This window comes from Carya illinoinensis, chromosome 6 (genome assembly GCF_018687715.1).
Source record: "Carya illinoinensis cultivar Pawnee chromosome 6, C.illinoinensisPawnee_v1, whole genome shotgun sequence".
Classification (NCBI taxonomy): Eukaryota; Viridiplantae; Streptophyta; class Magnoliopsida; order Fagales; family Juglandaceae; genus Carya; species Carya illinoinensis.
In genome coordinates this window covers 18793975-18806451 of record NC_056757.1, presented here as the reverse complement: position 1 = coordinate 18806451, position 12477 = coordinate 18793975, and the positions used below count along the sequence as shown (strand labels likewise).

The 12477-nt window shown below is 34.4% G+C and overlaps 1 protein-coding gene across 1 annotated transcript; it reads left to right on the top strand.

Annotated features, from left to right (window-relative positions):
• Positions 1-3886: 3886 nt before the first annotated feature.
• Positions 3887-6693, top strand: LOC122314364 (type IV inositol polyphosphate 5-phosphatase 9). The gene is made up of 7 exons (XM_043129896.1): positions 3887-4028; positions 4161-4333; positions 4478-4585; positions 4775-5126; positions 5402-5586; positions 5994-6102; positions 6198-6693. Exons 1-7 carry the CDS (start codon positions 4008-4010, stop codon positions 6351-6353), a joined length of 1104 nt encoding a protein of 367 aa, XP_042985830.1. The 5' UTR covers positions 3887-4007; the 3' UTR covers positions 6354-6693.
• Positions 6694-12477: the final 5784 nt, after the last annotated feature.

Genomic DNA, 12477 nt, shown 5'->3' with positions numbered 1-12477 from the left:
ACTTTAAACTGAAATTAAATAAAAAGTAGGGAATGAAAAGAGCAAGCCAATTGAAGAGAGATGGAGATTGAAAGCAGTGAAAGAAGTTGGACTGTAGTAGCAATTGGACCCCTCAAAGAATTCTTCAACGATGCTACAGTTCTTCCGTAAAAATAGTATGCAGCGTGAGCGAATTAATGCCTCAAAAGAGAAAAACTTGTGCAGCCTCAAAAATGCCCAGGAGAAATAAAAGTTTTCGGCATGAAAATGCCCAAGAAAAAAAAAACAATTGTGCGGCGCATGGGCGAAATAAAAGTGATGATTTGGTCTTGAACTCCCCTGAAATAATAGTGTGCCTTAGGTCAAAATTTGACCCAAAGAAAAATAAAAGTCTTTTGTATAGCACTTTGAGTCCCCGTATCCATGCCATGTGTGAAAGACTTACAAGCCAAAAAAACAAGTCATTAATCTCTTCAAAAGTCAAATGAGTCTCTTACGGAAAGAAAACAAAAAGCAACCCACTTTTTTTTTACTTTTTATACTTTTCTACCCACATGTTTCATCTATTTATATATTAAAAAAATAAAAATTAGAAAAAAATAAAAATAAAGAATAAAATATCAAAGATGTGTCATGCATGTAGAAAATATATATCTAATCTAATTAAACCACAAGTTATAAATTAAGCATAAATTCATGCTATTAATCAATTTAAATCACATCTCAGATTTATGCATCTTAATCATTTTTCCATTTAAAACCAATAATAATATAATGAAAGAATTAAAATATATTGTTTCTAAATCTATAAAAATATAAAATATCTTAGCTCTATCACTTACCTACGTTCTAGACTTTCTCCATCATAGATCTGCCTATTTCCTTCCCTATTCTTCGATTTGAGACAATTTTTCCCACCAGACTACGATCGCCCTTCATTCGCATCGAACCAAACAACTTTTGTTATATCTATTGGACAATCCTCCTCATCATTCAACTTCAAAGGACTCCACACTTCCTGATCCATTTCCTCAATTTTCACAATCAAAACCGAGCACTACTTTGCTCACAATCACAAGTAGAGAGAACAAATTTTTCCTTCCCCAATAGATGAAGAAGACTACTCACTTCTCCTCAATCGCTTTCCAAGGTGGGAAAAGCGGTTGAGAGAAAAGACTGATTGCCAAACTATTGAACTACGTACACACTAAATCTTGATTTGACTCATGAGCTGGCCGCTCTTTATAATGCATATTATATCCATACAACATTACAACATGGAAACTCATGAATATTATTCCGGGTGGGATAGTTTAGTGTGATCCGTAGAAATGTTTGTATGCTAATTAAACTACAATTAGATTGTTTAATTATGATAAGTTAATTATTAAAATCATCAATATATATATATATATATATATTTAAAATCATCAATATATATGTGTGTGTATTCAAGTAAAATTAGATTGTCCACGGTAGTGTACAGTACGATGACTGGTATAGTAGTTATGGCTAAAACCATTTAAGCCTTTTTCAGGTTTGGTTGGATGCTAATCAAAGTTTTAAAAACCGTTCCGTTTCGGTCAGAATTTTTTGTGCCGGAACAGTGACCGGCATGAGGTAGATATCTATTGAGTTTCAGATCAAATTCCGGCCGTTCCGGTCAATTCCAGCCAGATTCCAGTATTCCGACCGAAATAATAATTCCGGTCTGAAATTAAAATTCAGAAAAATAAGAATGACTCTCTTGTAAATAAGTTGAAAAATGATAAACAAAATTATATTTTTAGAATCTAAATACCCCTTTCCGTTCCCTACTCCAACCCTCTGCCAAAATTTGAATCACTTTATACTTTTTACTTGTTTTGTACGTTTTCTATCAAGTCAAAGTTTACATATATATTTGTGGTTTTTAAATTCACCGAACGACCAACTCAAATAAAAGTTAAATTTATTGTAGCTTATAAAAATTATGCATGCAAGTCAGCTAGGGATTTACTATAGTTTTAAAAATAAAATAAATGTGTTTTATATATATGTATATTTTTAAGATTTATATTAAAAAATATTATTAAGTTTCTTAGTATGTATACTTTTAAAATTTGTATTGATGTTATTTTGAAATATAGTTTTTATATATTATTTATTTATTTATTGTCTATCTCGAAATGGTACCCGAAACGTACCAATATCGAAATATTTTATTCCAATATCTCAACTGAAATATTAAACGAAAAGGATTTCAAAACTTCGATGCTAATACCATTACAGGGGTCACCATCTCCAACTTCAATGAAAGGTATGCATTACACGACAGGATTACACTACAGATTATCTAATCGTTTAATCTAAATATTAGAAGGTGAAAATATGTACAGCAACTTGGCAGCATCTTTGGACCTACACGACAACTGGCTGCAAATTCCTATGCAAAATATATAATATACAAACGACAACAAATTCCTCCATATAGCTAACTGGGATCGATGCAACAATTTGTACAATTTTTTGCCTGTAAATAAGGATAAGAAGGGGCAACTAAGGGTCGCTTTCCTGGTTAGTTAGGCATGAGCACAGTAACAATATCCTACCCGTTCCGAATAGACAAGAAGAGCTAGCCTAAATAGGAAGAAAGCGCAGGCGTCCCTCAGGTCCGGTTTGAATGATATAGAATATTAGATCTTGGACCTATAAGGGAATTCAATGAAAATTGAAGCAGCTAATTAATACTCATAGTCTAAGGTGAATCTATATTCAAATTTAAACCCAACAGTTATTGCATGCCAAATCACTTGAAAATAACAAGTAGTACCATTGAGCTACCATGCACCCATCTTGTTGATACTTGAAGGTAGCGCGCGTTTAGTGTAGTATCAGCATTACAGGTCGGATGATATATAGAACAGACAGCAAAAATTGGGTGTGATATCATAGACATGCATTAAGGTGATTTTGATTAATAAAAGAGAAGAATTCCTAGAAATATATATATATATATATATATATATATATTAATTAAGGTTGATCTGATCAGTTGTCGGCTTCAATCTGAAATCCCCAAAGTTAGTCTCCTCTTGATTAATCAGGTATAGATAAGATTTTTTTTTCTTTTTTTAAGTGGGAGACAAAAATATATGAAGTGAATTTCACAACATTCATTTTAAATAATATTAAATACTCAATAATATAGTATGACTCAATTATATGTTTATATCTTTCCTACTAATTAACCTTTGAGTTATTTAATAAAAATCTCCACCACTTATGCCACGCTTTTATTTAAGGGAAATATTTTAACCACTAGTTAGGAGTCGTAAACAATATATAGAAAAAGAAATGATATTTATAATCATGAAGTGCACAAGCGTTGTAAGATATTTTTGAAAAAAAAATTGAATAAAAATACGAGATTTACATAAAAAATAATAATTTTTTAATAATGTATCTTACTCTTTTTTAAAACGATTACACGGTACTTACCCACTTTACGACTATATGTGGCGTTATTAATATAGAATATACCATTATCTAGGGCAAGTATAATAACCTTGAAAACATTATTGAGGAAAAATCCTGATCAATCTATAGCCTAATAGTGCCACGTCAGCAAAGCGTGGTTTTTCTCGTGAGAGCAATAGCTACTAAATTTGTATATTTCGTCCTGGACCACCCCACTTGCACACTCTCAAACAAATCTCAAAAACGTATATAAGATCATATAATTTGGCCCAACAAACAGAAAAATCAAGCCTGCAAACGCATGCAGTTTTCTTCTCTCTCTCTCTCTCTGATGGAAAAAGTTGATCATAATTAAACATTTTTCAAGCAACTTGATTATCCGGCGATGAATCATCATCTCCGTCACTCTTTAATAGTTTCGTTCATCCAAACGTGTTGAGGTCTCTCTCTTGATATAGAACATGATCTCTGCCATTTCTTTCGACCTGTTTAGGCATCTTCTGTACAGCCCTTTTCTCGCCTCAGACCTTCACAGACCCCGGTCAAGATAACCTCTCTCTCGTCCTACCATGTCAGAAATGCATGGAGAAGTGAGCACCACCCTCTCTCTCTCTCTCTCTCTCTCTCTCTCTCTCTCTCTCATAATAGTTTATCCTCCTCGATTCCACATCCTTTTTTTTCGCATGATTATAATTAGCTAACGATTACACATCCTTTCTCAGATCATGTGGCCTATATTAATAGCCAACAAGATCCTCAAGAAGAGATTGGGAAGGAACAATTTTGTCACTGATTTTCCGAGCAATAGTACGGAAAGCTTTCTGGAAATTCCGAGCTCTGAGCAATCATCCTTGAGCCCTAAGAGCATCTTTAATCATCACAAGCACGTGCCCAAGTAAGTGAACACTCAATGCTATTTCTCCCTGCACCAGATCTTAAAGTATCCTCTAATATATATATATGCAACTATTATATATATATATATATAAATTTACAATCTGATTTGGATTTTACTTTTTTGCCTTCTCTCCCTGTTCAGGGTATTCGTTGGTACTTGGAACGTTGGCGGGGTTGCACCACATGATGATTTGAATATAAAGGATTTGATCGATTTATGCAACACTTCCTGTGACATTTATGTTTTTGGGTATTTTTCCACCACCTCCAATAATTTAAGAAAACAAGTACAAAAAAAAAAAAAAAAAAAGATAAACGATCGAGAAGTTAAGTTAAAATAATGAAACCAAAATAACGAACGAAAAGTTCAACTTAAAGTAGCCTGTCGCCACTTTCATAAGTTGAACTGTTTTCATGTTTGATTGTATTCTTTATTCAGGTTTCAAGAAATAGTGCCTCTGAAAGCGTCAAATGTATTTGGATCAGAGAATCGTAAAATATCAATGAAATGGAATTCCTTGATTAGAGAAGCTCTCAACAAGAAAATACGCTTCCCGGACAAAGAACAACATGATGATCATGATCTACAAGAAATGCAAAGTCAATGTCCTGTAGAAAATATTGGAAAGACAATGAAAAGCAGCACTCCACAAGACTTCCAGTGTATCGTAAGTAAGCAAATGGTTGGGATACTTATATCAGTTTGGGTTCGAAGAAGTCTTCGTCCGTTCATCCGGTATCCAAGTGTCTCTTGTGTAGGCTGCGGCGTCATGGGCTGCCTTGGGAATAAGGTAATTTCCTTGAAAATTACGAATTGTTGCAATGTTTACCTGGTACTGCTGGGTGTTTATCAAAGTAATGCTACATATTTAAGCTTATTATAAACCAAAGCCATTTTCGCATATGCCATTTATTTGAAACGTACGTATATAGGGAATCAAAGTATTTCAGAAGTACGCACTCTCTTATCATCCATTTTTGGAGCGATTATCATCACTAGATAGAGCTTTGGAGAACTCTTTCATCTCTGATTTCCATTTCAAAAGTACTCTTGGTTAATTTGCAGGGTGCCGTTTCTGTTAGATTTCGGCTACATGAAACAAGCTTCTGCTTTGTATGCATTCATCTCGCTTCAGGGGGTAGAGAAGGAGATGAAAAGTATAGAAACTCTAATGTAGCTGAAATATTATCTCGGACAAGCTTCCCTAGAGGCCCTTCACTTGATTTGCCGCGAAAGATTCTTGATCATGAGTACGTAATTCAACTACATTTGTCAAAATCGTCCAAATTAATTCGTTATGGGCATTGTCTTCATCGATGTTTCTTTTGTCACAATCACCAATTAAATTAATTCCTCCCAATTGAATTTCTTCTTGTAACTAGATTTAATTATGGCCGTCAAGTTATAAAATTGTTTCCTGGTTGTTTTATATGTGGTCTTTCGTGGAGTTTCCTTTTCAATCTCGATCAGTAGTACTTGTTTAAAAAATATTTAATATATAAATTGCCGTGAGTGAGTCAAAATGGTTGCTAAACCACCTGAAGCACTATTCTACAGTGGAAAAACCAGCTATTACTGTTATAAAATCCTTGAAGTATAGAATTATTTCTCCAGAATATCTTGGTGATGTCATCTAATTATGCTTGGTTCAGTGCAGCATGGTTATCTTTCTTGGGGACTTGAATTATAGAATTTCTCTACCAGAAGCAACAACAAGATTATTAGCAGAAAGAGAAGAATGGAATGCGTTACTTGACAATGATCAGGTACCCAAACAAGGAAAACTTTCTTCTTCTTTTTTCTTTTATGAATTGTTAGTTCTTTGATTTATTTTTTGTTATGAACTGGAATGAAACTTCAGCTGAGGATGGAGCTCATGGATGGCCAAGTATTCCACGATTGGCATGAAGGAACGATTAAATTTGCTCCCACTTACAAATATTATCCGAATTCTGATATATATTATGGAAGTCATGAAGGCAAAAGAGGCGAAAAAAGACGTGCTCCTGCATGGTAAATATAATCTTCTGAATAAATTAATTGAGAAATCAATGATATTTAAAGGAAATTTGATAAGGTCGGTCATGTTCTCTTCTGCTCTTTTAGGTGTGATCGGATAATTTGGTATGGAAATGGTTTAAAGCAGCACATATACACAAGGGGTGAACTAAAGATGTCTGATCATAGACCTGTCATCGCAATTTTTACAGCAGAAGTTGCGGTTTTGCCAAGTTTGAAAGGATTCCACAGTTTCTTTCTATCCGACAGGTTTGAACCAATTGCAAGCCACTGTGCGGTTTCCTCAGCTGATGATATTTTATGTAAAGGCAGATCAAGTTTCGAAATGTAAATGTAAACTCTACCGATAATAACATATATATATTATAATATAATAATGTTACATATAATCGTGAAGTATGCAAATGCCACGCAATTCTATTGAAAAAGAGTGGAATCAACTATTAAAAAAATTAATATTTTTTATATGAATCCCGTATTAATTTATCTTTTTAAAAAGACTACGACATTTACACAACTATAACAACAAATATCATTTATTATTATAACATGATGTGTGAACACTTAAAAAAAGAAATGAAAAAAAAAAAAAGAAAACATGAAGTATTTGATCTAACATGCATGATCACTGTACACTGATCAGTGTACAGTAAAGTTGGTTTCATGCTCCCCATGTCTGGTTAAGCTACAGGCTGTCCAAACTGTAGCTTAACCAGACAGTCGGCCTTTCACTTTCAATGATTATAAAATTAGGGTTTGTTTTAGTCCTACAACAGCTAGCAGTCCAAATTTAATAGCTGACTGCCTGATCATGCTCCAAGCCAAGCGCCAAGCCTGCAGGGTGAAATTCCAAACTGAGCCCTATGCAGGCCATGTTGGTTTTAATTAACTCCTTTTTCTCAATAATGATTAGCAATGCATGCAAAATTGCAAATCAAGGTGACAGCCTGATCATCGATCGCATACGTAAGATTAAAGAAAAAAGAGATCAAACAAGAGAACTAGATGACAGGATATATAGTAATTAATATGATAGAATTGACAGAAAAAAACTAGTGGCTTTGGAAAGAAACTTTTAGAGCCAAGCAATGGGTTTCTGAGAGCAAGTGGGAGCACGCTTAATGCATCATCCTCAATGCACGTAAAGTTTATAATAATCTATTTCTTTATTTAGGGAATGGAATAAGATATAAAGCAACTTTACCTTTCTATATAGATCTAATTTAATAAGTGCAAGTGGTGTAAAGAAATATAGATATATATATTGCCTACATCAAATTGAGTTCTATATATAATAGTGGTTGAGCCAACATGTATATCAATCAATTTTGCTACCACTTAAATTAAATATCTTTAAACTGTAGCTCTCTTCTACATATATCACTAAGAAAACCATGGATCGAATTCTCTCTCTCCATGTATTATTAAAAAAAAAATTAAAAACTAAGGTAATTAGCTTATATTAATTAATGTGACGCCCTGGATTTCAGATCTAGCTTGTTCCTTTTTTAAGCTCAAACGTATTAATCAATTTTATTGAATTAAATCGGGAGATTTTTGAAAAATCCTATTTTTTTATTTACTAATAAAAGGAACCTTTATATAATGTTGGTATTTAATTAAAGTTGGAAGGTCACAGGTTTATAAATTGGTGATCATAAAGAACATGACATCCATTGCTTAGTCTACAAAACAGAACTATAAAAAAACTACTTATTTGCTATTAGTTATTTCTTATAAAAATTATTATTTTTTGTTAAAATAAGACTATTATCTTCACATATGTCATTTTCATCGCAAATAACTCATGGTAAATGTTCATTTTTCTCATCGTGAAAGTACGTAAAAATTGTTTTGCAAAGTGCTAGAGTGCTAGTTATAATGTGTACATGTATAGTCATGAGTAATTAAGGACCAATGACAAGAGGGATGCCTTTTTTCAGGCCTCTTGTCTTAATTTGTTGATCTAGTACTAGTAGTTAATGTGCATGCATGCATGCATGTCGACGAATTAGGTGGCCTGATCGTCCTAAATCCATTTTCAATATTGCACTACAAGAAAAAAGAACTATTTACGGCTATTTTTATTTCCGGTAATAGAATTATGGTCGCAAAAAGCCCATCTTTAAACTTTGTTAAAATTTTTGTGTCAATTATAAAAGTAGCCACAAAAAGCACTTATTTCCGACTGTTTTTGTTTGTCGGAAAAAATATAGCCGCAAATAACCCGTTCTGTAAAACAATTTTGTCATAACAAAGTTTCCGCCGTTATTATAGTTTTCTTACCACGACTTTTTGTATTATTAAGGCAACTTAAAAGTCGCCTTAATAGATTTTCTACACTTAACCCTCCCGCCTCTTATTTTCCCACGCGGACCCATTTTCCCTCTCTCTCTCTCTCTCTCTCTCTCTCTCTCTCTCTCTCTCTCTCTCTCTCTCTCTCTCTCTCTCTCTCTCTCTCTCTCTCTCTATACGGGGGTTTTGGTTCAGTGGTAGCGGCGCCGTCTTCTCGCCGTCGTCTCACCACCGTCTTCTCGCCGCCGTCTTCTCGCCGGTGAGTTTCTTTTATGCTCCATCACTCTCTCTCGCTCTCTCTCTCTCTCTCTCTCTCTCTCTCTGTAACTCATTCGTTTCTGAACAAAAACAATTGGTAATATCACTTGTAATTTTGGGGTTGATAGATGTATCTAGTTTAGTTGTTTTACGTTGTGGTCTTTGATTTTAAAATGTACCTCTCGATTTATCCATATGGATTGTCTAGTTTGCTTATAAAAGGGGAAAAAATGGAAAAAGTGTTTAGTTGGTATTGGTTCTGCTTAAGCACGATTTTCCTGCAACTATAGTGCTTCATTCCTACAAATACACAAGTAAATGCATATACAAAAACTCTGTAATTGTTGCTGCCATTTCGGTTTACATCATTCTGTTTTTGCAAAGGGGTTCGTTCACTGTCAGATGATTTTGGGTTTGGCTTCTTCTATTCAACGATAAAAGGTTGTCACTTTAGTTTGCAAGTAGATACTTTGTTGTTAAAAAATCTGATTAGAAAATCTGCATACATAGTTGGTATAGAAAACATGTACGAGAAAAATAACAACATTGTTGAATACTTTGATTTATTGCATTTTGCATTCTATCTGGTTGTGCATGCTAGCTAGCTTGTGTTTAATGACATCTCTAAAAGCTCATGACCTATTTTTTGTTCTTGTTTCTCACAGGATTGAATCAAGATATCAAGAAATAGAGCAAAAACATTTCATAAGCTGTCAAAGATTGATGAAAAAACTAGCTAAACCGATATAGAAAAACTTTCACTTGTAAATTTTTGTTACATTGTGATATGTTGGATGGTTTTATGTAAAACTTAAAACAATGGCAATGCAGTGGTTAAGCTTCAAATATGTACTTTGAGGTTATATGAATGATGTTTGAAGCAAAAACTAAATTTCTCTATATATAGTATTTTTTGGTTTATTAACTTGCTTTGTTTATTAACAAGCAAGTATTCAGGGAAAAACAACGTATGAATGTACAAAATATGGACTGCTTCCAAACATTTCCGGCCACAATATTCCGCCGGAATAAATTTGGCAACAGTAAAGTTTCACTATTTCTGACTACAAAAGTAGCTGCAAATACTTATTTCCGGCGAAAAATATATAACCGGATGATAAAATTGTCAAGACAACAAGCCAGCACTATTTCCAACTACAAATATAGCTGCAAATACTTATTTCCAGCGAAAAATATATAGCCAAAAAAAATTTGGCCAAGCCAACCTAGCGGCAACTATTTTCAGCTAAAAAATGTAGCTGCAAATACAAGTTTCCAGCTACAAATATATAGCCGGAAAATATATTGGCGACTAAAAACTAGCCAGCATCTATTTACGGCTTTAAAACTGCAGCCGCTAATATATATTTCCGGCTAAAAACTATAGCCGGAAATTATTTTTGGCTATGGATAATGGATATTGGCAAAAATTATTGCGACAAAATTTTATTCATTTGCGGTTATTATTATTGTCGGAAATAATTTGTATTTCTGGCAATTATCAAAGTAGCTAGAAAATCCTTTACTTGGCTCTTTAATAGCGGTTATTTGTTGGCGACTAGAAATAGCGGGTAATAAATAATAGCGGCTAAACCATGTGTTTTTTTCGGCTACTGGACCCACCGGAAATGGAGCAATTTCCTGTAGTGCAATACTTATACTTGAAAAACTAAGAACCAAGTAATTAAAAAAAAAAAAAATGTTTCTAGGCCTAAAGGGGAGGTTCGAAATGAGGGCTTTTAATACTCGAGCCCAGGGTCCAAGCCTAGACCCAGGCCCAGGCCCACGTTTGCTATAGGTTAACTTCCACCGAGTCCATCCACGATGCCCCATTCAAATCATCATCTCCATAACGGCACACTCTCACGTGTTGTACTCATCTCTCTGTAGGTCATCCATGTTTCGATCACAAATGCCATACTCTACCGATCGAGGTAATTCTCTTCCTTCTCTTCCTTCCTTTCCCTTCATTCTCTCATCACTCAAACTTCTCTCCACTCTTCATTCTCCTTCTCTTGGTATTTTGTACCTCACCCTCACGAATTCCCTCATCCATAAAGCATCCCCACTTCTTTGCTTTGCTGTGCACCACCACCATCAAGGGTCATTACAGTTGACCCTTTTTCACCTTGGCAAGCCTTTTCCCTTTCCTTTTTATTTCTAGATTTTTCTCTCACTCTCTATTTTTATGTTCATACACACACACACAACCACTTCGATTTCTCACTCTTTGATCTTACTCATGCACACACTAAGACTCTTACTCACTCTCAGATTTCACTCACGCACACACTCTGACCCTCACTCACAATCTTTTCTACAGATTCTTCTTCCCTATCGAGCAGAACTGTCACCCATCACAATAAGCACTGTTGTCAGACATGCTCCATGTCGATAAGTCCACTCTTCATTCACTCCCTCTTTAAGTTTCAGATCTCTCTCTCTATGCTCATCTCTGAACCTCTGCTTAGTTTGAGCAACTGCAATTCACTGTTGTGCCGCTTCCATGTGTTGACAATAAAGTTGCACTTCCATGAGTTCACCTTAGCCACATTAGTTGTTTTTGTTTGCTCTCAATATGTCGCATCACATGGCCTAACCTCATAGAATTTATTTTTGGTGTGTTTTAAACACTGTTGTAAATCTCATTTTAACACACTACTTGGTATCAAAGGGCCTTGAAATCAGTCTTAGATCACAACCTCATTTCAATATTGAATTCTTTGTATTGTAGTAATGGAATTTGTGTAAGGAAATTCAAACTTTAGTTTTGTGATTATACTGTTATTATGAAATCTTTACGTTAGTGAGTTTTGGAAGACGGTATTGTCACTACTTAAATGATTAAACTGATAATTCATAGAGTTGGATATGTTGGGGTGTGTTACGTCTTTCTAATTGTTAAAGGGTAGTAATTTGGGTTGATGTGTGGTGGATGGTGTTGATTGGTGGCTGTACCAGGTGGAATTAGGTAGCTGTCCAGGGTTGTTCTTGGCTGCTTCTGAGATGATGTAGTTTGGCCTGGTTGTGTTGGACGTGTGGTAAGTTGTGTGGATACTTGAAGTCAATGAGTTGGCTATGTTGGGCATATATGTGGGCTGTGAGTTAACATGCAGTGGTTAGGTTTATATGTTAGCTGTTGAGTTGATGAGTGGCTTTGAATTTATATGTTGTTTGAGGTGATGTTGGTTATTTGAGATTGATATTCATGGCTGGTTGATTGTTAAATAAGGCGTTTGTTGGGCTCTTTATAAATTTAACTACTTATAACCTTGTTTTGCTCTATTATTAGATGAAATTTAGTTAGTCGAGGTTATGTGGCGGTATGAGTTAATAACGTGTGTACAAATATTTCTGATTTAAGCTATCGTGACACGGCTAGACTACAGTCCCAAAATATAAAGAATACACTACCAAAGTCAGGTAAGCAGTATTCATATACTAGACTTTGCATAAAGAGAAAATTAAATGAGGTTGATTTTAAAATATGCATATTTGTTGTCAAAAGAAATATGAAAACAATCTCAATTATTTGTTCTACATTACTTATAAAATCTGTATGAAAGAAA

Excerpts from the sequence above, each read along its gene's own strand:
- LOC122314364 (XM_043129896.1), top strand. The coding sequence starts at position 4,008 with ATGTCAGAAATGCATGGAGAA. Across the intron at positions 4,029-4,160 it reads TGTCAGAAATGCATGGAGAA|ATCATGTGGCCTATATTAAT; the intron begins GTGAGCACCACC and ends ATCCTTTCTCAG. Across the intron at positions 5,587-5,993 it reads CGAAAGATTCTTGATCATGA|CATGGTTATCTTTCTTGGGG; the intron begins GTACGTAATTCA and ends GGTTCAGTGCAG.